General features: G+C 37.5%; 1 protein-coding gene across 4 annotated transcripts in view; it reads left to right on the plus strand.

The window, feature by feature from the left end:
- UBE2Q2 (ubiquitin conjugating enzyme E2 Q2) overlaps nt 1-27,078 on the plus strand; it is a 60,538-nt gene that overhangs the window by 30,803 nt on the left and 2,657 nt on the right. For all 4 annotated transcript variants that reach the window (XM_047794960.1, XM_047794959.1, XM_047794956.1 and 1 more), the window contains 7 exons: nt 2,980-3,064; nt 5,723-5,783; nt 7,145-7,235; nt 13,498-13,556; nt 19,354-19,402; nt 19,874-19,969; nt 26,405-26,471. In XM_047794960.1, the coding sequence (XP_047650916.1) occupies nt 2,980-3,064; nt 5,723-5,783; nt 7,145-7,235; nt 13,498-13,556; nt 19,354-19,402; nt 19,874-19,969; nt 26,405-26,471 (508 nt within the window). The remainder of the gene's footprint in view (nt 1-2,979; nt 3,065-5,722; nt 5,784-7,144; nt 7,236-13,497; nt 13,557-19,353; nt 19,403-19,873; nt 19,970-26,404; nt 26,472-27,078) is intronic.

Consider the following 27,078-nt stretch of genomic DNA (forward strand, 5'->3'; position numbering starts at 1 on the left):
TAAGTAGTTATAGTTGACCGTTGAACAATGCTGGCTTAGGGGTGCCAACCCCACACAAAAATCCATGTATAACGTTGTAGCCAGTCCTCCATTTCTGCAGTTCCACCTCTGAGGATTCAGCTAACTGCAGATCATATCGTATGCATTTACTGAAAAAAGAAATCTGCATGTAAGTGTATCCTTTCAGTTCAAATCATGTTGTTCAAGAGTGAACTGTACAGGAACAATATAAATACAGGGCAATTCAGTACGATAGCAATCTCAGCCACCCCCCTCTGTCCCTGCCTTAGTTGTAGATTCAGCCATATGTTTTGTTGCCCTGTTTTTCCCCCTGACATTTCTCATCTGTTGATAGTCACTCTCTACCTTGTTCATCTGCTTTTCTACCTTGTTCATCTGAAATCGTTTACTTTGCAGCCTGTTTGTTTGTTCTGTTATCTCTGCTTACCCTTCTCCTTTGGGATCTGTAAATTTAAATTCAGTCTTTCCCATAAAGTATAATTCACATTCTTTCTTCTCCATGAAGTTGCCGTCTGGTTTGTCCTGCTCTGACCAAACCAAAAGTAATTTGTTCTTTTGACTTAACATCTCTTGTATGTGAAGCAGAATGGTGACAAACACAGCTGTGTGGCTTCAGTTTCCTCAACTCACTAATATGTACGTTGGGTACTTTTTCGATGATTCCTGTCATTAATAAATGAGAATGATGTGTATAAAATGCCCAGGCAGAGTAGGGAAACATCAAGTGAAAATCTAGCTGTCCATCTCAACACTTACTTTCTACTTTGTATTAGAGCCATTTATCAACCCTGTGAAATTTGAGGACCAGTTCTTTTGTCTGAGCACAGGTTCTAAAACACCGGGGATGAATTATTAGGCAAGGAGAGGTCAAGGGTGGTACACAAGTAGATTACTCTCCCTTCTTCAGTCTTACTTACTGTATTAATTTTGGCAGATCTTTATTTAGAGAGCAAAGAAATTTAGCCATGCCCATATCTTAATTATTTTAAAAAACCCTGTGATATCTAAATGAAGGATATTTGCTCTACTTGGTATATTTTGTTATTGCTTCCAGTTTGTGTGTTAGAGTCAAAACAATTACAAATTATTGACCACTGTCACATGACACACTAAGCTAAGGTCTTTAAACTTCTTATACCTTCTAATTTTATTTTCATAACCACTGTGTGAAATACTCTTTTTACTCTGTAGATGTGAAACTGGGGTTTTAACCCATTAAGTAATGCAGCCAAAGTCCCACAGCTAGGAAGTAATATCTTTTATAAGTCTATTTTCTACTCCACCTCAAAGTGTAGTGCAACTTTTAAAGTGCAACATTTAAAATTTTACAAGATAAGTGGAATGGAAATCCTGTGAAATTGGATTGTGATGATCATTATACAACTACAGATGTGATAAATTCATTGGGTAATTAAAAAAAAGAAAATTTTACAAGATAAGTTTTTTTTTTTAATTCAGAAGACATTCTGAATGTTTTTGTCTTATGATAAATAGTTCCATTCATATATTCAGTCTTAGGATAAGATACTGGTGCATTTTCATTTTTCAGAGAAGTTGGAACACTTAACTGAAATCAGTTGCATGTATGTGCACCTGTTGTTTCTTAGTTTCTTAATAAGTAAGCTAGATCCTTGTATAACATTCTTACTTATAGTCTGATTAATGGAGCTGCTTTAGTTAATGTCTCATGTGGAGGGTCTTCCAGTATTTTCAAAAATCTATGGGGCTGGTACGCATCTGTTAGATTGGCCAAACCTAGAACACTGACACCACTAACTGCTGGTGAGGATATGGAGCAATAGGACACTTTGCTAATTGCTAATGGGAATGCAGAATGGCAAAGCCACTTTAGAAGGTGGTCTGGCAGACTGTCAAAAAAACTAAACATACTCTCAACATACAATCCAGCAGTTGCAGTCCATATTATTTCCCCAGATGATTTGAAAGTTAGTCCACACAAAAACCTGTACATGGATGTTTATAACAGCTTTGTTCATAATTGCCAAAACTTGGGAGCAAGCAAGATATCCTTCAGTCGGTAAATTGGATAAATAAACTGTACTACATCCAGGCAATAGAATATTATTCTCTTCTATAAATAAATAAATAATGAGCTGTCAAACCATGGAAGGACATGGGGACACCTTAAATCCATATTACGAGGGATGAATGAAGCCAGTCTGAAAAGGCTGCATACTGTGTTTTCAACTGTATGACATTCTGGAAAAGGAAAAACTGTGGAAACAGTAAAAATGTGTGTGGTTGCTAGGAGGTTGGGGTTGGGGGATAGGATGAATAGGCAGAGCATGGAGGATTTTTAGTGCAGTGAAAATACTCTCTATGGTACTACAGTGGTTGGATATGTGTCATTATACATTTGTCTGGCTCAATAAAAGGTACAGCAGCAGAAGTAAACCTTAAGGTAAATTATGGATTTCAGGTGATAACGATGTGTTAGAATAGATTCATTTGTAAGAAATGTACCCTCTGGAGGATGCTGGTAATAAGGGAGACTGCGTTGTGGGGGGGCTTTTATATGGGAAATCGCTGTACCTTCCTCTCAATTTTGCTATGAACCTAAAACTGCCCACCCCAAATAAAATCATAAAATAGAAAAAAAAATAGTTTTAAAAAAACTGATGAAATTTGAAATAGTTGAGTTCTAGGCTACTGTAGGGGCCAGGGTGATCTGGATATAGGTTAGCTTTTTTTTTTTTTTTTTTTTTTCCTTCGGATGGTAACAAATAGTAGATTAATCATACATGTCCGAATTTATATTCCTGTGGAAACTTTGTGATCCTTGATTTAATTTAACTTAACTTTTTTGATTTCTTAAAATGTTGAGTGGTGATCCATTTTTACAACCTCTTTGTAAGCATTTATTTCAGATTCAAATACTTTAAATCCTTAGTTATTTGAATCAATAGATCCTAGTAAACAGTAAATTTTATGTTTCAGGGTGCAGTGTCTGGGTCTGTACAAGCTTCAGATAGACTTATGAAAGAGCTCAGGGACATATACAGATCACAGAGTTATAAAACAGGTAAGGACCTCTGGATCTCTGCTGTCTGTCGTTCTTATGCCCTTGTTAGTATTTAGAGAGTAACTTCATTTCTCATGGTATATAACTGAACAGAAACAGAAATGCTTATTAGTTTTACTTTAGGAATGTGAAACACAAATTTAATCAAGTTTTCAGAAGATGGGGATAAAAATTGGATGAGTTTACTTATTGTTTGGATTTTTAAAAATTGTTTTTATGGATACATAATTTTTTTGTCTTTTTGCTGACAGAGCTTAGCTCTTATGATTTTTTCTCTTCTGGAAAAAGTATAAGAAATATCTGCTTTGGAAAGTAAATAAGATGAGTATGTAGTACTGAACAAAGAACTGTTGCCAAGTTGATTTTTACGATTTTTTCCCCCTTTTTTTTGAAAACAACAGTTCTTACTATAGAGGTAGTTTTGGTATTAGATAGATAGATTTTAAAAAGATAGATTTAAAAAAAAATTTATAGTTTGACTCGAGTTCTTTCTTTCCCAATAAGACTTAAATATTGTGGGAGTTCTGGTCATGGCTCAGTGGTAACAAACACAACTAGGAGGATGTGAGGGTTCAATCCCTGGCCTTGGTCAGTGGGTTAAGGATCTGGCATTGCCATGAGCTGTGGTGTAGGTGGCAGACTCTGCTCAGATCCTCGGCTGTAACTCTGATTTAACCCTTAGCCTGGGAACTTCCATGTGCCATGGGTGTGGCCCTAAAAAAACCAAAAAAAAAAAAAAAAGTTAAATATTATGGAACCTCTCTAATTGAAGTAAAATCCTCTTATATTGTTGCAGAGTCTTAACACTACTGAAAAAGGAGAGAGCCAAACTTTATTTTGTTTAAAAATAGTAGCATTATGATTCAGAATTTTCAGAGTGAATCATTAGGGCTTACTTAAAAACAAACAAGCAAAAAAAAAAAAAAATCTTCCTTTATTGAGTGTGAGATAAGCCAAACTTGTTTCTGAGATTTTAGAAGTTTTGGGGTCTTACCATTTCTTCTTAAAAGAGATCCAAGAATTTGTGTGTAGAAACCTAATAAAGGTAAATAATTGAATACTGGTTTATCTTAAAATGTTAAATCATCACTTGTTACAGCATTATTTGTAATGGCAAAAAATAAAATGATAACCAGATATAGGGTAGGATTAATTAAATTAATTTACTTTATCCATAAAGTAAATTGCTACAGAGTTATTAAAAAGATTGACAATAGATTTTTTTTAAGTTTTTTTATTTTTTGGTTTTTTTAGGGCTGCATCTGGGGCATATATGGAGGTTCCCGGGCCGGGGGCTCTAATCAGAGCTGTTGCTGCCGGCCTACGCCAGAGCCACAGCAGTGCCAGATCTGAGCTGCATCTTCGACCTACACCACAGCTCGAGGCAATGCTGGATCCTTAACCCACTGAGCAAGGCCAGGGATCGAACCCACAACCTCATGGTTCCTAGTCGGATTCGTTTCCGCTGTGCCATGATGAGAACTCCTGACAATAGATTTTTTTTGTTGTTGTTGTCTTTTTGCCTTTTCTTGGGCCGCTCCCGCGGCATACAGAGGTTCCCAGGCTAGGGGTCTAGTCAGAGCTGTAGCTGCCAGCCTACGCCAGAGCCACAGCAACGCAGGATCCGAGCCGCATCTGCGACCTACACCACAGCTCACGGCAACGCCGGATCGTTAACCCACTGAGCAAGGGCAGGGATCGAACCCGCAACCTCATGGTTCCTAGTCGGATTTGTTAACCACTGTGCCAGGACAGGAACTCCTGACAATAGATTTTTTTTTTTTTCTCTTTTTAGGGCCTCACCCGTGGCATATGGAGGTTCCCAGGCTAGGGCTTGAATCAGAGCTGTAGCCACTAGCCTACACCACAGCCACAGCAACACAGGATCTGAGCTGAGTCTGTGACCTACACCACAGCTCACAGTAACACCAGATCCTTAACCCACTGAGCAAGGCCAGGGATTGAACCTTCGTCCCCATGGATGTTAGTCAGATTCATTAACCGCTAAGCCACTGTGGGAACTCCTAAAAAGTTTGACAATAGTTTTCTAAATACTAGGTTGGAATGATACCTCCAGCAGTTGAAGATTATAAAACTATATGTAGAGGGATTCCATTTTTATAGAAGTATTTGCATACACATGGGAGAAAAAACTTAAAATACCTATGATTTTGCATGATCTTTTTTTTCCTCTTACTTAATGGTAAGTTAGTTTCCCAGCCCAAAGAATCCTCTTCATTGATGGCTTTAGTTAATTGTTAAGGGCATAGGATGGTCAGCTCCAGAGCAAAAATATTCACAATACGGCTTAGTTGTTCTGTGTTTTAATAGCAAAATTTCTAGCTTTTAGAGAGGGATAAATTAGAAGTTTGGAAATTAACATATACGCACTACTATATAGAAAATAGGTTACCAACAAGGACCTACTCTATTATAGCACAGGGAACTCTAGTCAACGAATCTGAAAAAGAATGGATATATATGTATATGAATAACTGATTCACTTTGCTGTAACACAACATTGCAACTCAACTATACTACAATAAAATAAAGAAAAATCTCTACCTTTTGTTGCCTATTTAGTGTGTATATGTTTATACCAGATCAATAGTTAGAAAATCAGATGAAGAGTAACTAATGTGCTCTGTACCTTTACAGGGATTTATTCAGTGGAACTCATAAATGACAGTTTATATGACTGGCATGTTAAACTGCAGAAGTAAGTGCGTTTTACTGCTAACCCACTTTTTAATGGTAGGCTATCACAATGGAGATTTCCCCCCCTCCTTAATTTGATACCTTTTTACTATGGCTTTACTTAGAACTGTAGATCTTGTTTCTATAGAAGTAGTTCTTAAGTGGTTAAAATGAGCTGTTTATTAAGGCTTAATCAGTAAAGTGAAAAAGAAGGACCACGTATGGGAAAAAGTTTTTCATAGAGTTATTAAGACATTTGGGAACTGTAAAAAACAAGTATATTTAGTAATTTGATGAGATTGACTGTGATAACCAGTTTACATTTGAAAGAAGGAATTAGAGTAGTACCTGAATGTATAGAACAGTTGTAAACAAATTTAGATTTTATTTTTTATTTTTTTTGTCTTTTTGTCTTTTTTAGGGCCACATCCGTGGCATATGGAGGTTCCCAGGCTAGGGGTCCAATTGGAGCTGTAGCTGCTGGCCTACGCCACAGCCACGGCAACGCAGGATCCAAGCCTTGTCTGCAACCTACACCACAGCTCACGGCAATGCCAGATCCTTAACCCACTGAGAGAGGCCAGGGGTTGAAACCCGCAACCTCATGGTTCTTAGTCAGATTTGTTAACCACTGAGCCATGATGGGAACTCCCAACAAATTTATTTATTTATTTATTTATTTATTTATTGATTGATTGATTGATTGATTGATTGATTGTCTTTTTGCTATTTCTTTGGGCTGCTCCCGCAACATATGGAGGTTCCCAGGCTAAGGGTCGAATTGGAGCTGTAGCCACTGGCCTACGCCAGAGCCACAGCAACGTGGGATCCGAGCCACAGTCTGCAACCTACACCACAGCTCATGGCAACGCCAGATCGTTAACCCACTGAGCAAGGGCAGGGACCGAACCCGCAACCTCATGGTTCCTAGTCGGATTCTTAACCACTGTGCCACGACGGGAACTCCCCAACAAATTTAAATTTTTGATAGTGATTTCACTTGTTCTGGTCTTGTCCATGGTAAAGTTCTCTTCTTGAACCCCTTTTCTAACAATACAGTTTTAGAGAAGCAGATTAAATTTTTGAGAAAATTAGGTACATATGACTGTTTCCTTTAGAATAACTCTAATTTCAAATCCCTTTAGGAGAATAGGTTTAGAATACTATGATCTTTTTTTGGACATTTAATTCCAAGAAGTTGGAGGTTAAAGTGATGTGATTTGTTTTTCCAGAGACTGTAGAGCAGCTTTAGATCTTCTCTGTTTGGAACTTACCCTAGGGGCTCTGTGTATCTCTTGGAATGGTTCATTTTTGAGGTTAAAAAAAAAAATCTGATTTTTTGTTTGAACCGTTTTTTTTTTTGTTTTGTTTTGTGATTCTTAGGGTTGATCCTGATAGTCCTTTGCACAGTGATCTTCAGATCTTAAAAGAAAAAGAAGGCATAGAATATATTTTGCTTAACTTCTCTTTTAAGGTAAGAAAATTGTAAGGAGACTCCACATGCTTCTAATGGCAACAAATATTTATATAATTGCTTTGGAAAACCATTTGGCATAGTTTAGTAAAGTAGAAGATACTCATACCCTGTGGTCCAGGAATTCTCCTCCTAGATGAAAAAGCTGCAAGAAATGAATACTTAAGATAAACACAAGAATATTCAAAGCTGCATTGTTTATAATAGCCCAAGTGTCTGTTCCAATAAAGTGGCTAATTGTGGTGTTCATAAAACAATAGAGCTATGTGCAACAAGATAGATGAATCTTAAACACAAGATTGAGCAAAAGAAACCATATCCCCAAAGCATGTTTTGTATAATGTCATTTATATAGAGCTGAAAAATAGGTAAAACTAAATTATATTATTTAGGGGATGTGTTCTCATTGTAGGTAGTAATCCTCGCAATGGAGGGACAATTGGCACTTGGAGTGAAAAAGTCTTAGATAGTTTAATGGCCATTAAGGGACCAGAGTATGTAAAGAGATACACGGTGTATCTGTGGTGTTAAAATTTTGTATGGGAGCAGGACAGGGAGGAATTAGAGACAATTTTTTTTCTTCTCTTTAGGGCCGCATGTGTAGCATATGGAAGTTCACAGGCTAGGGGTCAAATCAGAGCTGCAGCTGCTGGCCTCTGCCACAGCCACAGCAAACTCAGGATCCTAGCCGCGACTGATACTTAAACTACTGAGGGAGGCCAGGGATCAAACCTGCACCCTCATGGGTACTAGTCAGGTTCATTAGTGCTGAGCCACAATGGGAACTCCAGGACAGATTATTTTAAAAAGGCTTCTTGGCGGGACAAAAATGAAAAGGCTGAGAAACATTTATGGATTCATACCTGAGTAACAGAACCATCAAGAGAAAGGTAGGATTACCATACAGTTTAGGATGATAGCACATCTAGATGAGAGGGAGGGAGTTGCAAGCTGAAAGGGACACCTGGGGACTTGGATACTGGCTGTTGTGTATTTCTTGACCAGGGTGGTGATTGTGTGGATACTGGTTTATGCTAATGTGTATCGATATACCTTTATATTTTATGTACTTTTCTGAATTCATGTTGTATTTAACAAAGTATTTTTAAAAGATGCCAAAAATTAAGATTAAAGAATAACAGTGGAATCTAGATAAAATGTATTTATTAAGATTTTAATGTAGAATCTGGATAAATGTAGTAATTTTAAGTTTTTGTTTAAAAAAACTGGAAAGTGTTTCTGAGGGGATAAATTTTAATTATCTTTTTGACTTGTTCTTTGAAATTGAGAAAAAATTTGTGTAACAGTTGTCTTGGAGATGAACTTTTTCTTCTATTTCAATTACAGTAGATTTTGATACATTAGGTGCTATAGAAAGCTTGAGGGCATGGGGGCATTGAAATTATAATCCCTGTTCAAGAGCCTGTAGTCTTTCTGGGAGAAACCTGTGATGCAAGCTGTAGGGCTTTGGAGATTGTAGTGAAGAGTCTGGAAGCTTACCTTCATGTGATAAAAAGCCATCAGAGGTTTTTCAGCACAGGCATGATACATCTGTTAGCCTTTTTATTTTATTTTTAAAAAGCAGTTAGTATGCCTTCAGCATCAGAGTTAGGCTTGAATAGGATAGAGTACGTTTCTGGGAGACCAGTTGGGGGCTTTGATTTTAATCTGGGCAAAGAGTAATGAAGGTTGGTAGTGGTAGGAATAGGTGAGAATAGACGGGGTATTGTAAAAAGGAGTAATTTTCTGACAGCTTCTTACTTAGCTTTTGTGTGTATATATTCTTGTTTAGGCTTATATCCTCATTTATGATTGAACTCAATTCAGATAGCCCAAATGTCAAATGTTATTTTTCTACAGTTTTGTTATTGTAGAAATTACATGATTATCAACTGGGTTGTCTTCCTAGAGAGTGAATCTGGTATGTATTTCCTGAAGTTGCTAGTGACTATGTTTATGGTGATTCATATGGTGGGAAAAAAAAAAACCTATTGGACTTGTTAAAAAAAAAATGTGTGAAAAAGATTTTTAACCTGAGATCTTCCCACTCACTTTCTCCTTCAGAGATATCTTTAAAGGAATATGAAATCTTGACCAGGAAATTGAAGGACTTTGGGCTGTGGATAGTGTTTTCAGTATATTTTTCTGCTCTAGCTAGAACTTTGGGGAGGGGATGATCTGGGGAGCAAATGGCTGAAATTCTGTTGGATTTGTGTTTCTGGACTATGGTTCCTGATACCAGAAAGAGGGCCTTTGCTAGGGCTGGAGTATTTAAGAGGCCTGGGAAGAATGCCCTGAGCTAACTGACCTTGTGAAGAAGACTTTAAACTGAATTGTCAAGTTATTGGTATTGGAAGTCATAGACTCTGGAGGGTAGGAGGTGTGACTCAGGAAGAAGCATTCACAGAAGGAGCATGAACAGTATCTAAGGCCTCAGATGTCCATGGTGACAACTTGAAAGTCATGAAGAAAAGGAATGCTGAGGTAGTGTATGACACAGGATGGGGCAGGGAGAAAGGGGCAGGAGGAACCTTGATAGAAAATGTGTGGTGCTACGTATGCTTTTAAGGAAGCGGTGGTCTGGCTTTCAGGCCACGTCTAAACTACTGAGGTGAATTCTGAGGGTAGTACTTTAAGAAGGGTGTATTTAGATACATTTTGCTTCATTTAGAGAATAGTAGCAAGGATTAGAAGATTCCACACCATGTCTTAAGGTAGCTGGTGAAATTGTGGATTTGGAGAGGAGAACATGGAGATTCACGATAGCTTGTCTTCAGCTGTTTGAAGGGCTGTGTACATAGAAGTATTTGATTTTGTTTTTGATGAATAGAGAGCATGACAATAGATTTAGTAATAAGCCAAACTGTAAAGGGATGATTTTCAACTCAATATAAGGGAGTGATTTATAACTATTTAGAGCCCTCCAGTGATGTCATCTTTCAAAAATAGAATGTTCCTCATCATTGAGAACAGCTTGGAAGGCTAAGATGTTGATTTGGAAATCGGGTAACTTTAAGAGATCCTTGTAAACCCAGATAGTCTTAGTTTCTGAGTTAGTATACCTCAATAACTCACATAATCTATTTTAGCAAAAACCTTCCTCCACTGACCCCCCCAAAGCCTTTACCTCCCATCCCTGCTTCAATATACCTTTTTATTCCTGTAAAATCTTGATTATTAAGTTCCAAGGTACAGAGTTTGTAGAATACCTGGAGCTTGGTGTGGAGTAGTTACTCTGAAGGATTACTTAAAATGAAGAGAGTTCTTCTCACTGTCATAAGCAATTAAAAGTAGTCACTCATTTGGGATCACATATTTAAATATCTAAAATACAGGAAATTAAAGAAAGTTGTACTTCACCAAGCTTTGCATCTGTGCCTTTCTTTATCTGTAAAATTGTAGATAAAAGGTGAGCTGCTAATTTGGAAGTAGATTATAATAACTCATTAAGTTGGTTTCTTGTGCGGGTAGATTTCTTCTTATCTGCCTTGCAGTAGATCTAAGATTATCTGTCTTAGCCATCAGAAGTGCGTGTTTATTTCCTCTTATCAGGGTTACATTTTTGTAGTTTATGTGTTCCTCTGAATCTTACTCGAGGATAGGTAGAAATATGGAGTTAAAGTAAATTACTAGAATTACGCTGGTTATTCTTCCAGTTAAAACTATATTTTTGTGTTCCTTAGAAGTAACTAGATGAAACAGTGGTTTGTTTTAACTCCCTTACCTGCAAATTGGTTTTTAAAAATTTTCTATTATTTCACACATACTTTATGTTTGCAAATTGTTTTTTTTAGGAGCCATTGTTTCTCTACCCACTTTTATTTGAACATAGAAACTGGAGGTAATTCCTCTTAGACTTCCTGATAATCTTCATTGGAGGCAGTATGCTGTTACCCTACACCTCTGTTGTAGGAAGGCATGGGGAAGCCTTCTTGGTCTCCTGAGCACCAAGACACTGACCTCTAACACCCTTGGCCACCTCAGCTCCCATCTTTACTTCAGTTCATTAAGAGAAAAAAAAATTGTTGTTCTTTTGGACACCTCAGTTTCCAGGACTCAAATTTGAAAAACAGAATTGTACAGCCTGAGAATTAGCTGAGGTTCCTTTTTCTCATCTTGTCTTCATATATTTTTGTCAGATCTGATGATTTCTGTCAGATTAATTGGAGCATTTCTATTTGCATTTAATGTTATTGCTATTTGGGTTTAAACCCACTATTTGTCCTTCTTGCTCTATCCTCTTTTCTTCTCATTCTGTTGTGTTTTTTTAAATTACTCTAGTTTCCCACCTCTGTTAGCTTGATACTTATCATTCCTTTAACTCTTTTAGTACCTTACAGTTATAGAACATATCCTTAGCTTGTCAAAATCTAATGTAAATTTGTTAATTTGTGGTTTTCTTATTCCTTGTCAAAACAAAGACCTTCGAACATGTACTCTCTGCCGAATATGTGCTGGTGCTATGCATTTTAGTTCTATATTTATTTAAAACCTTATATATCATTGTTACATAGTTAGTCAATATTCATTTAGATCTGTGTGAATATTAGCTCTTTTCATGGTTTTTACTCTCCAGATTTCCATCTAGGATCTTCTTTCTGTTGCCCGAAGAATATCCTTTGTTGTTTCTTCTAGTGTAGGTCTGCTTCTAAGAAAATGTCTTTATTTGGACTTCATTTTTGGAAAGTATTTTCATTGAGCACAGATTTTTATGTTGGAAGTTCTTTTAGAACCTCAGTGATACCATTTCCGTAATATAACATCCATTGGAAGTAGTTATAGTGCTTAAGTTGTATGAAGTCTTTAATCGGTTTTGGAAATTCTCAAACAATATCTCTTCAAATATTGCTTCTGTTTCATTCTCTCTTCTTCTAGGACTCAACGTATATGATTAGCCATTTCTTTTCTTTTTTTTTTTCTTTTTAGGGCCACACCCATGGCATATGGAGGTTCCCAGGGTAGGGGTCCAAGTCAGAGCTACAACTGCCGGCATACGCCACAGCAATGCAGGATCTGAGCTGTGTTACACAGCAACGCCAAACCCTTAACCCACCGAGTGAGGCCAGGGATCGAACTTGCAACCTCATGGTTCCTAGTCGGATTCATTTCTGCTGTGCCACAGCAGGAACTCCATGATTAGCCATTTCAATACATTTCTTTCTGTCTTCTTATCTGCATTTTTCTACTTTGCTCTCTCTCTTGGCTTCATTTGGGATGTTATCTAACCTACTTTTCTAGCATGCTGAATTTCTTTAAGACTCTGTGGTGGTTAAACTCATCCATTAAGTTATTAATTTAAGTCATTGTATTTATAAGCTTTACAATTTCTGTATAGTTCTTTTTTAGAATTTTAATTTTCTGCCAGGGTTTTTAACCTTGCCTTTTCTTGAACATATTCAGCATAATTATTTTTAAACATGTGTCTCATAACTCTTAACCCCTTGTAGTTTCATCTGTAGTTTGCTTCTCATTTTCCTGATCATGTCAGTCTTTAGGTCTTCTGTGACTGGTTATTTTTGGTATTAGACATTATATATGAAAAATTAGAGCATTAATTTGAAACCTTGGATGCTGTTTCTTTATGGAGAAGATGTGCATTTGCTCCTGTCAGGTGCTTGGGCAGTAGCAGCCCAGGATCATTGAATCCAAAAAGGCATTGAGATGATATAAAGGTGGCAGTTTGCAGTTTGTCCTTCAGAATCCCAACCTAAAGTGTGGGGGACTTACAAAGGCCTCCCGTGGTGGACCCCGAGCTGCAGATTTTAATCTTCCTACCCCTGGGAGTCTGAGTTCTTCATAGCCTCCTAACCTCTTAGCTTTTCCTCTTGTAATTGAAAGAGAACTCAAGAGGAAAAAAAAAAAAAAACTCACTCTCTGGGATTCCCTTTCTCTTCCTGGTCTTAGCTCTACAATGGTATGTTTTATTTACCTGTCCTAGTTCTTAGCTAGAGCATTGATTGATCCAAATTACCTAGTCTTATCATTATTGGAATGGTTCCTTTTATATAGTTCTATTGGACATGGACCCCCTTTGTATATTTCCTAAGTTTACAAATACACTGTTCTGTTTGTGCCTGGCTTAATTAACTTCATTTTATTTGCTCTGTTTTTCATTTCATTTCATTTTGGGGGACTGTTTTTACTTTTAATGACCCTCATTCATCTTTAGATAATGTACATGTTCTTTATAGACTAGTTTTAAATCTTCTTAATACAGTATTAAGGATATTCTTAAAATTAAACTTGCTTATTTGTTTTTTAGGATAATTTTCCATTTGATCCTCCATTTGTTCGAGTGGTGTTACCTGTTCTCTCAGGAGGGTAAGTTTAAGTGATCAGTTTCTTTGATAGTCCACAGTAGAATCATTTGGAGGGCTGGTTAACAGCTTGGAGGCCTAGAATGCTAGGCTTTATTATCTCAAGGTTTCTGATTGAGTAGGACTGGAGTAGGGCCTGAGAATTTGCATTTCTAAGATGGTCTCTGGTGAGTCTGAGGTTCCAGCCAGGGAGCCATAGTTTGAGAGTCATCCATATAAACCGTTATGTTTATAGGTAGAGTTTTTTTTTTTAAGATTTTATTTTTTATTTTTTATTTATTTATTTTTTTAGGGCCACACCCACAGCATATGGAAGTTCCCAGGCTAGGGGTCGAATCGCAGCGGCAGCCAGCAGCCTATGCCACAGCCACAACAATGTAGGATCCGAGCCGCGTCTGCAACTTACACCACAGCTCATGGCAACACCGGATCCTTAACCCACTCAGCGAGGCCAGGCATCAAACCCGCATCCTCATGGATCCTAGTCGGGTTCATTAACTGCTGAGTCACAACGGGAACTCCCATATTGAGTTTTTAAAGAAATTACCAAACTTTCTTTTGAGAACGCTTTACCATTTTACATAGCTACCAAGAATCTGTAAGTGATCAACTTTCTCCACATCCTTGTCAGCCTTTGGTGATGTCACTTGATTTTATTTTAGCTGTTCTGTTAGGTGTGTAGCGATATCTCATTGTGGTTTTAACCTGAGTTTCCCTAATGAATACTCCCCAGTGTTGAAATCTTTCCTGTGCTTATTTGACAACCTGATATACTCTTTCAAAAGATACTTTGTTCATGTATTTTGCTGGTTTTCTAACTGGATTGTTACTTTGTTGAATATTGAAAGCTTTTTGTATATTCTACATAGTAGTCCTTTGTTGGATATATGGTTTTAAAATTTCTTCTAGTGTGTTGCTTCATTTCATCTTAACAAAATCTTTTGTAGAATAGTGTTGATAAAGTCAAATCTATAGATGTTTTTCCTTTTATAGATTAATGCTTTCCTCTCCAGTCCTCTTATTGCCACGTTTCCCTCTCTGAGCTAATTCCCCCAGTTGTCTTTCAGCTCCCAATACCCAGCAGATTTTCCTCATGATTTCCATATACACTTAGTCCTCTGCTTAGAATGTTGCTCCCACTCACACCTCCACTCCTGCAGGTCTCAGCTTGTTTGCCACTCTTTTGATGTGCTGTTTCTGACCACCAAATTTAAAATAAGCCTCCTGGTTTTTTCCTTCTCAAAGAACTCTGGTCCCCCTCTCCACTTTATTAACATCTGAGGGCAGGGTCATGTCAGTTTTCTTCACTGGATACTCTCTCTGTACCTGACTCAGTGTTTAGCATACATACTATATATGCAGTAAATATTTGTGAATGAATGAACAAGAAAAGAAAATAGGGCAACATGTAGGCAGTTTAGAGTAATATACAGTTCCCAGTCCACTGGGTTTTTTGGTTTTTTTTTTTTTTTTCCCGGCCTTTTAGGGCCTCACCTGTGGCATATGAAAGTTCCCAGGCTAGGGGTCAGTTCCCAGGCTAGGAGTCGAGTCGGAGCTACAGCTGCCGGCCTACACCACAGCAACGTGGGATCCGAGCTGCGTGTGCAACCTATACCACAGCTCACGGGAAAGACTGGATCCTTGACCCACTAAGTGAGGCCGGGGATCAAACCTTTATCCTCATGGATATTGGTCGGATTTGTTTCTGCTGTGCCACAGCAGGAACTCCTCCACTGGTATTTTTATGAGCTGTTTTATTGCGCCACCAATACTTGGCTGTTTTTCTTGATTAGTTCAGGGCATAGTGTAGTGAGAATCATAAAGATTATTTTGTTATCTCACCATTACATTGTGAGAGAACTTTGTAGGCAACTGAAGATGCTTTATTCCTGATATGTATTCTTTGTGCCCTAGTCATCCAGAAGAGAATTCTTCTACTTCTAGATGACCATGGGTGGTTTCTGTCTATACTGAGAGAATCTTAAGAAAATGGTTTTAAATGTCAGCATTTTCTTTTATTCCTCTCCAGGTCTCTGCTCTTAGAATCCATGGCCCCTTTCCTTACATCAAAGAAGGGAAGGATCATGACTATTTTATGTGGGCCGATAAACTTTCCTTTTTTTTTTTTTTTTTTTAATGTGGTCATTGTCAAAGATTTGAGTATAATCTAAAAATTTTATTTCTCATCTCTGTTTTTTGGATCCTTTAATAATAATGTTGTGTGATTAATGGCATCTCTTGTCCCTTCAAAGCATTAAGTGATCGTCCTAGATTGTGGGTAGGGAGGTTAGCTGGCAAACATTCTTGCAAGAACCTCCTAGTAAAACAAAAATTTTGTAAATTGAATGCCTGCAGAGACTAAGCTTAGAATAGTATTTGCTCTACAACTTTGGCAAGTGAAAACTTGTTTAAGTTGAAAATATTACTGGGCCTGTATGTTTGGCATGTTATTTTTAGATGACCCTTAGATAATTGTTTCCAGTGTCCTTGCATTGTGTAAATATTCAGTAGGAACTCGTGTTTGGAGGCACAGAGCAGTAAGGACTTAGAACACATTCATAAAATGATACAATACAGAAGTAGAATTGACCACACCATTTAGATATATATACTGCTGATGGAATATATTAAGGAGAAGTTTATTAAGTGTATATTAAGGAAAAGTTTAATTTGCACCAATATATACTTACCTCACTTTTTGTGGAGGTACTAGAACTACTCTGTCTTGTGTTCAGACGTGCAATGAACATTTTGGTAGCTATTATGTGCTTATAGAAAATGGACTTTCTTTTGACCTACAAGTATGAAAACTTCCCTTCCCTCCTGACAAGACTCTCCACACCCTAAATGATGAGTAGAGTGCTAAAAGGGAAGGTGGTGGGAGTTCCTGCTATGATGCAGGGGGTTAAGAATCTGACTGCAGTGGTTAGGGTTTTTTGTTGTTGTTGTTGTCTTTTGTCTTTTTGTTGTTGTTGTTGCTGTTGCTATTTCTTGGGCCGCTCCCGCGGCATATGGAGGTTCCCAGGCTAGGGGTTGAATCGGAGCTGTAGCCACTGGCCTACGCCAGAGCCACAGCAACTCGGGATCCGAGCCGCGTCTGCAACCTACACCACAGCTCACGGCAACGCCGGATCGTTAACCCACTGAGCAAGGGCAGGGACCGAACCCGCAACCTCATGGTTCCCAGTCAGATTCGTTAACCACTGCGCCACGACGGGAACTCCCCTGGTTAGGGTTTTGATCCCTGGCTCTGCTCAGTGGATTAAAGGATCTGGTATTGTCACAGCTGTGGCTTTGATTCAGTCCCTGACCTGGGAAATTCCATGCGCTGCGGGTGCAGCCTATCAATCAATCAATCAATGCATGCATGCATACATACATACATACAGTAAGTGGTGGTTAGGTAATTGGTAACTCGATGTCGTCTACATATCTCCCTTTCCTAAAGTGAGTTTCTGTTTAGCATTTCAGAAGTGTAAGGACCAAGAATGGTATTAACTCGTTAACCAAGTACTAGACTTTGAGCAGTTTTGGAGGAACTAAAATCCAAATGAGAACTTGGATCTTGTAATTCTGTTAAACCAGCAAGTGCTTAATTAATTGATTTTTTTGTCTTTTTAGGCTCAAAGCCATGGCATGTGGAAGTTCCCAGGCTAGGGGTCCATTTGGAGCTACAGCTGCTGGCCTCTGACACAGCCATAGCAATAAGGGATCCGAGCCACATCTGTGGGCTACCCCACAGCTCACTGCAATGCTGGATCCTTAACCCACTTGAGCGAGACCAGGGATTGAACCCGAGTCCTCACAGATACTAGTTGGGTTTGTTACCACTGAGCCACAATGGAAACTCCAGCAAGTGCTTATTTAAAGCTGACAATATACAAGATAAACTTTGAGCCCAGTGGGAGATTGAAATAATTGGGGACAGGTTTCTGAGTTTTAGGAACAGAAGAAAATACAAAGTTTAAAAATCCCATGATTCTACTTCCAAATTCAGTGTTTTTCTTTTCTTCCTATGAAACTTTTTTTTTTTTTTGTCTTTTTGCTATTTCTTTGGGCCGCTCCTGCGGCATATGGAGGTTCCCAGGCCAGGGGTCGAATCGGAGCTGTAGCCATCGGCCTACGCCAGAGCCACAGCAACGCGGGATCTGAGCCGCGTCTGCAACCTACACCACAGCTCACGGCAACGCCGGATCGTTAACCCACTGAGCAAGGGCAGGGACTGAACCCGCAACCTCATGGTTCCTAGTCGGATTCGTTAACCACTGCGCCATGACGGGAACTCCCTTCCTATGAAACTTTTACTTTGAAAGTTCCCAGAAGTTGGGACAAACAAGTAAGAGAGACAGTTGCCTAAATTCTCCAGGATGAGGGGAGTTACTGACGAATTTCTTTTAGTGAATAATTTTCTCTGTAACTGTTATTACTAATGGTCTCTAGTAGAAGTTTTTAGATTTCTCACTTCTCTGTAATTTGGAGGTATTTGGTTAGCTAGAATGCAAAATTTACAGGCTTGAATGGTCTTGGCAAGTTTTATGGGGTGAGGGGTGTGGCAGGGGATGGCATTTGGAAGAGTAGACAGCAGAAGGAATCTCAGGCAAGGGATGGCAGAGGCAGAGTCCCAGAAGACAGAAAAAAATTGTGGTAGACCCAGTTTTCACATAGACCTAATCAGTAGTCTTAGCTTATGTATTTTTTTTTTTTTTTTTGCTTTTTGGCTTTTTGCCATTTTTAGGGCCGCTCCCTCAGCATATGGAGGTTCCCAGGCTAGGGGTCTGATCGGAGCTATAGCCACCGGCCTATACCACAGCCACAGCAACACAGGATCCGAGCTGTGTCTGTGACCTACACCACAGCTCACAGCAACGCCAGATCCTTAACCCACTGAGCAAGGCCAGGGATCGAACCCACAACCTCATGGTTGCTAGTTGGATTCATTAACCACTGAGCCACGATGGTGACTCTATTAGCTTATGTATTTTCAAGATGACCAGTTTTTCTTCTATAATTATCATTCCTTTGATTTTTATTTTTAGGCATGTATTAAATAATGTATTTTAAAGTTTAACATTAAAGGAGGGATTATTTTGAGAAAGCGTTAAAAGGTTGAAGAACCTTGATCTAAATAATGATTTCCTAAGGGACATCTGGGAAGATCCCAGCAATTGTCCTTGGTTCAGAGAACAATCCTCAGCACTAGAGAGGGAAGTAGAGGAGTCCCAGAGAGGGGCTCCATGGTCATGACCTTTTGAGCCTCATAAGAGAATGAAAAAAAAAATTTAACTATAAATGCAGATGTTCGTTATCATAGATAGAACAGAATCACTACTACTGCCAGAGGAAAAATTCTTGGCTCTATAACATGATGATGGAGAAATTTTCAGATGAGTAGAACAGTCGAAGGCCATTTAAGGAAACTTTTCTCCTGCCCCTGTTCTCTGGAATATTTCGGGCTAAGTTTTTAGTTTCTGATATTTTAAAAGTTTGTTTGTTTGTTTGTTTGTCTTTTTGCCATTTCTTCGTTCCTAGTCGGATTCGTTAACCACTGCGCCATGACGGGAACTCCCTTTAAAAGTTTTTTAAAAGCATTCTCTTATTAAAAACCTTTTTTTTTTTAAAGCAAACTATTAGATGATGACATCAGAATTTTAAAATTACCTTTATTTCTGTAACCATAACAACTCTTTGTGTTTTTTGCATGTTATCTTCTAATCTTGTGTACATACTTTCTTAGTAATGGTACTTTAAAAATTAAGAAGGAGTACCGAGATCTATAGAATTTTATATGATTTCTTTTTAAGGTACGTGTTGGGTGGCGGAGCATTATGCATGGAACTGCTTACAAAACAGGTGACTTTTCTTATGGTACTCATGTTTTTCAACCTTCTTAGAGTGTTTTAATTATGTAAATTAGATTCAAAGTGGAAACAGTTCTTTGTAATAGTAGCTACTCTAAAATAACTTTTGTGTTTTTATTGCTAATAGCACCTACTTCTAATAATTGAAGCTATGTAAAAAAATAAGGAAAGCTATTTAAGTCAGTAAAATGATGTTGTACTCAGTGCTTAATATATGCTAGGATAGGCAATAAGAGTGATGTATATTTAAAGTTAGGATTTGCTGATGTTTGGTTTGGTTTGGGTTTTTTTTGGTGTGTGTGAGGTTTTGGAAATGGTCCAACTTTACTTTTACCAACTGACTACAAAATTCTTAACATTAATTTGCTGTTATTGAGTTGTTATATGCCATTGTCTTAAGCTTTCCTAAGTGGGCATCAGGAATACCATTGTGTTTTAGAGAAGTGTTTTCTTCTTTATGTAGGGCTGGAGCAGTGCCTACTCAATAGAATCGGTCATCATGCAAATCAATGCCACTTTAGTCAAAGGCAAAGCCAGAGTGCAGTTTGGAGCAAATAAGGTACTTTTACTAAGAATATCACATAAACTATAAGATATATTTCCTGTGATTTTATGAAGTTTCTTTCTTTTAGTCTTTGTATTTCCATTATAGATAACTGTGCCTATAAATATTATTTTTATATAGTAATATGTAAAAAAATTATATGTAGTTGTAAGTTTCCCACAATTGAGATCATGTTGTAGTAGTTAATTTCCAGTGAGTATTTATGTGCTAACATCTAAACTTTTTGCTTGTATTAACTTTCAGTCTCTTAATAACCTAAAAGTAGGTACTATTATTGTCTTTTTTAGATGATGAAACTAAAACACACGGAAATTAGGTAACTCATCTAAGGTCACAGGTGGCAGAATGAATATTGGAACTAGAAATTCTGGCTGTTAGTCTCTGTTCTTAACTACTGAGTTTTTTCTTTTTCCACTTAACTGTATCAGAAATATCTTCCTGTGTCTAATTGTAGAATTGTAGTTGTCTATAAATACCTAAGTGGACCAGGACATACTCTGAAGTTAGTATGGTTTAGAAAAATATTTGTGTGATGGAAATCATCCTAATCTAACATTTAAAAACATCTGGCTGTTCCTAAAGTTCCTTGAGAATTTTGTATTAAATGCCTATCCAGATAGTATTAAATCTAAACAGGTATATATACTGTATTGCACATCAAATCATGAACCCCTAGAATCTTAACTCACAGAGGAAGCAAAAAATTGAAGAAGCTGTTTTAAAAAATTATTTATTTTTACTTTTTACATTTACCTTTTTAAATAGCTATTTCTTTGTACTTGAACAAAATACCATTTTGACTAAATTCTAGAAGTTAATTGAAAAGTAGTTAATTGCTTAACTGCATTTAACTAGCATTTCTTAAATGTATATATTTTAGATATTTTAAATGCGGCAATAGAATGGTGTATTGGAACATGAAAATTTTATTTTTCTAGTGACAGAATTTATGCTTACTACACAATTTCTAAAGTAGAAACAAATGCAAACTAAAAAAGTCATCTGGAGTTCCTATCATGGCTCAGTGGAAACAAATCTGACTAGTATCATGAGGATACAGGTTTGATCCTTGGCCTCACTCAGTGGGTTAAGGATCTGGCATTACCAGGAGCTGTGGTGTAGGTCACAGATGTGGCTGGGATCTGGCATTGCTGTGGCTGTGGTGTAGGCTGGCAGCTCTAGCTCTGACTAGACCTCTAGCCTGAGAACCTCCATATGCCGAGGGTGCGGCCCTAAAAAGACAAAAAAAATTAAAAAAAATTTAAAAGTCATCTATAATTTGACTATCTTAGAGATATCATTAACCTTTTGGTATAGTTCTAGTCTTGTAAATTTTCTTCCTGGCATTTATTTATATGTAGAACTTGATGTTAAATTTTATCACTTTTTAAAAAATAGCATGTTTTTCTCCTTAATAGAAAATACAAAAGGCTTAGAAACGTCATCTTTTTGATTAACTGATAGAACATTTTTACCTGTAACTCACTATGTTAAGTTACCTCTCTGGGCATCTTTTTCTTTACCTGAAATACAATTGGTCTGGATTTTTTTTTTTTTTTTCCATTTTTAAAACTCAATAATAGCAATACTTCATCTTTGTTCAATGCTTTTATTCCCTTGGAATCAATCAATTTCAATATAATTACCTTAAACCTTTATATCTTCATGATTGTAGTTTTGTTAGCAAGTAAATATAACCATTGTACATAGAGTGCTAAGTCAGGCAGCTAAATATGTTTACATATTAAAGTATGTCTTAGAAGGAGAATTTTTTTTTTAATTAAGGTGAAAGCTTACCCTTCTGTTTTTTTTTTTTTTTCTTAAACATTTGTCAGCTAAGAATGTGGAAATGTTTCATGATGTAATGTTTTACATTATAGGATTATATACCCAGCAGGGAATGGTCTGAATGTTAACTTTAAAAATAACTTATCAAAAAAGTAAGGTGATAAATGGTGTTAAAAATATGCTACCATTTGTGTGTGAGAGAGAGACAAAGACGTTTTAAGATATGCTTTTATAAGCAGAGACTGTCTGGAAGGATATTCAACAAAGTACTAACAACTTTCTGATAAGGGAGTATTGAAATATTGAGGGGACAGGGTGGGTTAGAGATGGGAGGGAGACTTGACTGTAAATCATTTCTACTCTCTAAATTTTCTTTTCCATACAACTAGTACTTCAAAAATATTTAAAACATAGGAGTTCCCACTGTGGCACAGTGGGTTAATAATCTGACTGCAGCCACTCAGGTTGCTAAAGAGGCCCAGGTTCTATCCTTGGCCTTGCGCAGTGGGTTAAAGGATCCTGCATAGCTGCAGTTGTGGCTCAGATTCAACCCCTGGTCTGGGAACTTCCATATGCCATGGGGTGTGGCCATTAAAAATTAAAAATAAATAAATAAACATTAAAAAATACTATCAGCTGTTGGTTCAAAATAAATGAGTTTGTCTCCTAAAAATATTACTAAAATGTTATCAATACACATAAGTACTGGAAATAGAAAAAAATTGCCCATCTGCACATGAAATTTGGAGATAGGGTCAGATTGATAGAGCTGAGGATCTGCAGGTCTGTGCCATTAGCTCACCTAGGCCCAGCTAGCAGGAGTGGAGAGCAAGCCATGGGACAGAAGGGTGTTGGCAAGGCTGATGTTCTCTTCAGTTACCATGGAATACAGGCTGTAACACTGACTCTATACTATAGTGAGAAAGCCTTCTAAACTAGGGGTCTGATCAATGACTTCTTAGCAGAAATTGGGAGTTTAGATAGGGAAGACAGTGCCTTTTAAGAAGCTTCCATTCACTATGTGGAGGATGGTAGTTGAGCTAAATAGTGAAGTCCTAGAACACACAGCCCTTGGGGCTGCTCCTAACCTATTTCTAGAATCAGTAAGGACAGCTTTCCTATAGCCTATAGACCTCCAGTTGTTTACCTACAGGATCCCCTAGTCAGTGATCACATTCAGGTAAGAGAAGTGATTTTTAAAATTTTTCTTTAGGAGGAGTTGTTACCTATACTAAGCAGTTCAGTCTTCTATTTATAAATGAGCAAGATTGGGGAGCTGAATCTGAGAACCTTGCATAATAATCTTGAGATTCTCCAAGAGGACTAAAGTGGTTTCATGTTAGTGGTACCCACAATCCTCATCAGCAGCAGACACAGACACTCTTTAGAGGAAAGTGTTTCTGATTTAAGCCTGTGGGACTCCCGAAGATTAAAATCAAGCAAATAGAAAAAAAGAAAGAAAGAAAAACATTGCACCGCTGTGGTGCAATAGGGTTGGCAGCATCTCTGCAGCACCAGGGTGCGGGTTCAATCCCCAGCCCAGCACAGTGGGTTACAGGATTCGGTGTTGCCATAGCTGCAGTGTAGGTTGCAACTGCAGCTTGGATCTGATCCATAGCCAGAGAACTCCATATGCTGCTGAGCCGCCAAAGGTGGGGGGGGAGAGTCAAGCAAATAGGAATTGAGTGAAAGATACAAGCACATAAATAGACAACCTAACATACATGAGAACTGGCAGAAACAATGATACACATTCCCCAAAGATTTTAGGTATTGAAATTAACAGATATTAAATTGTGAGAAAATGAATAGTTAAATGTAAAATCTAGTGTAAAGGAAAAAGAATCATAAAATTGAGCAAATAAGACTAGGAATGATGAGACAAATCTGAAAAAGTATGAAATATAAATTAGAGAAATATTGAAATGAGAAACAATATGTTAGACATGAATAGAGAATAAATTGGCTAGAAATAAATCAATTTTTCACAGAGAGACATGGGGATAGACAGTACAGCAGAAGTTAAGAGAGGTAGAAGTCAGAATGAGGTCTAAAATATATCTTTGGAATCCCAGGAGGAGATAATAAAAATTATATTAAAAGGAGAGGTGAAATAGAAATTAGGAAGCAGAGTTGTAGAAGCAAGTCCAGATAAATAGCTCATAAAAAATATAAATGGACTAAAGGTACTAGTTACACAGATTGAATTAAGAAGTGGTTCTTGGAGTTCCCGTGGTGGCTCAGTGGTTAACGAATCCGACTAGGAACTATGAGGTTATGGGTTCAATCCCTGGCCTTGCTCAGCGGGTTAAGGATCCGGTGTTGGTGTGAGCTGTGAGCTGTGGCATAGGCCGGCAGCTACAGCTCTGATTACACCCCTAGCCTGGGAACCTCCTTATGCCTCGGGTGCAGCCATAGAAAAGACAAAAAAAAAAAAAAGTGGTTCTTAAGTGTATTTAAAATGTGAGGATACAAAGAGATTGAAAGTTGTTATTGGAGTTCCCATTGTGGCTCAGCAGGTTAAGAACCCAACATAGTGTCTGTGAGGATGTGGGTTTGATCCCTGGCTTCACTTAATCAGTTAAGGATTTGCCTTTGGTGCAATCTTTGGTGTAGGTCTCAGATGCAGCTTAGATATTATGTTGCCATGGCTGTGGCGTAGGCCAGCAGCTGCCGCTCCAATTCAACCCCTAGCCTGGGAACTTCCACATGCTACAGGTGTGGCCTTATTTTTTTTAAAGGAGGAGGATGATAAAGATATTCCAGTATAGGCATACCTTGGAGATATTAAAGGTTTGGTTCGAGACCTCTTTGATAAAGCCGGTCACATGAAATTTTTGGTTTCCCAGTGCATATGAAAGTTTACATTATACTGTAGTTAAGTGTGAGCAATAGCATTGTCTAAAAACAATGTATATAACTTAATTAAAAAATACTTTATTGCTAAAAAATACTAACCATCATCAGAGCCTTCAGCGAGTTATAGTAATGATACCAAAGATCCCTGATCTCAGATCACCATAATAAATATTATAATGAAAAAGTTTGAATTATTATGAGAATTGCCAAAGTGTGACACAGACACAAAGCAAACAAATGCTTTCAAGGAAAATGGAACCTACAGGCTTGCTTGACGCAGGGTTGCCACAAACCTTCAATATTTAAAAAACACATTGCTGCTAGGTGCAGTAAAGCAAAGTGCAATAAAATGAGGTTAGCCTGTTATACACAGACAAATAGGTGATGTAGCTGCAGTATGATTTTGGAACAGAAAGCGTGAGTGACTACTTAATGATAAAAGTCTCATTTAACCAGGAGGATGTAATTTTTTACTTTTATCATGCTACCTGTCATTTGTTGGGAAAAAGCAGGGAACAGTGACTAACAACATAGGCTATGTGTTAATTTTCTTATATAACCTTAAGGATATACAAGGAAACTAAGAGTTGTAGTTAATTTGGGTGGAAGAAGGAGGATGGATGAGAGGAGGAACTGGATGGTTGAATAAGAGTTTTCACTTAGAATGTGTTTATACTTTTTTTATTCTTGTGCTGTGTGCATTTATTAAAAAAACTTATGACATAATATGTGTGTACTACTATGGAGAATGCTTATGATACATTAATTGGAAGTAAGGATGTAGGTCAGTTGTACTCATGGAGATAAAATTAATCCTAAATTTGGCCCCTTAAAAGAGGTTTAATCTAGAGGGTAACAAAAGAAGACTCCTATAGTAAAAGCTTGGTGCCAATTTTGGACCTTCTTTATTTATTTTTTTGGTTGCACCTGTGGCATGTGGAAGTTCCTGGGCCAGAGATCAAACCTGCCACTTCTGTAACCAGGGCCATAGTAGTGACAATGCTGATTGTTAACCTGCTGAGCCATGAGGGAACTCTTTGTGGGCATTCTTTAGATTTTTATCTCAAAATGTAATTCATATGTGGAGTCCTTAAAGCCTAAGGAATGTTTCCTTATCTGAAGGTAGTATTTTGTAGGTTTTTTTTTGGTGTGTTTTGGGTTTTTTTGATGGAAGTTAAGAGGAAGAGCGTTTTTCTACTTGTATACAAATAGCGTTCTTTAATGTTATTCATAAAACCTTGTACTTGTGCAGTGGTAGTAGGACTTTAAAAATGAACCGTGGGGAGTTCCCCGTGTGGCTCAGCAGTAATGAATCATTCTAGTATCCAGGCGCACATGGGTTTGATCCCTGGCCTCGCTCACTGAGTTAAGGATCTGGCCTTGCTGTGAGCTCTGGTGTAGGTAGCAGACGCGGCTCAGATCGTGTTGCTGTGCTTGTTGTGTAGGCCGGCAGCTACAGCTCTGATTCAAGCCCTAGCCTGGGAATTTCCGTATGCCACAGGGGCAGCACCCACCCCCCCAACCCCTATCCCCCAAAAAAGCAAAGAAGAAGAAAAAAAAAAAAAGAACTGTGAAGCTTGTAGATTTTTAATAGAATACAGTTTTGGTTTTGTTATCCTTCTAAAATGGTAGAGAATAATGAAATTGAGACATTTCTTTTTAAAATGAAAGTATATTTAGTGTTCTGTGTTCTCTTAAGCAGAGCAGCGATGCATCTATAAGTTATTTGTAATGATTTTATCTATTTATAGTTTTGATATAAAATGTATAATTCTCTTTCAGAATCAATATAATCTAGCAAGAGCCCAACAATCCTATAATTCCATTGTACAGATACATGAGAAAAATGGTACGTTTAATTCAATAAGTATTTATTGCCATTGATGAAATTTTACATAATGGACTTGATATTTATCATGTTTTATTCTTCTGTTTTTGCTTTAATTTATTTTAAAGAACAGTTGCCACAATAAAAAAACTTTAACTTGAGGATACACACACTGCACTTCATTAAAAAAATCTTTGTATCCTAAATACTTGGCCTAGGAACTTGAGTCAGAGTAAAAAGATTTTTAAGTAAATTAAAGAATGAACCACTTCACTTATTAAAATGTGTGGTATTAGGGTAGGAACCGAGTTAAAGCCAACTCTATAGGTCAAGTTTTTGCTATTAATATTGAGTAAGCGCAACCAGGATCATGAACCAGTTGTTTCTGAAACATATTCAGACTACTTAATGCTTTGTATATATTTATTTATTTAAGTAAAAAAGTTCTAGTTCAGTCTACACTTGAGAATTTGAGTTGTAAATTTTAAAAAGTTATCCAAATATCTTTCATAAATTGTATTGACCTTTAAATTTTGCTTGTATTCACAATGCATGTTTGGAGTTTTGTGTCTAATAGTGAGGTAACAAGTATACTTGGAATCAGAAGACCTATTATCAAATGCCATGT

Source organism: Phacochoerus africanus, chromosome 9 (assembly GCF_016906955.1).
Source record: "Phacochoerus africanus isolate WHEZ1 chromosome 9, ROS_Pafr_v1, whole genome shotgun sequence".
Lineage (NCBI taxonomy): Eukaryota > Metazoa > Chordata > Mammalia > Artiodactyla > Suidae > Phacochoerus > Phacochoerus africanus.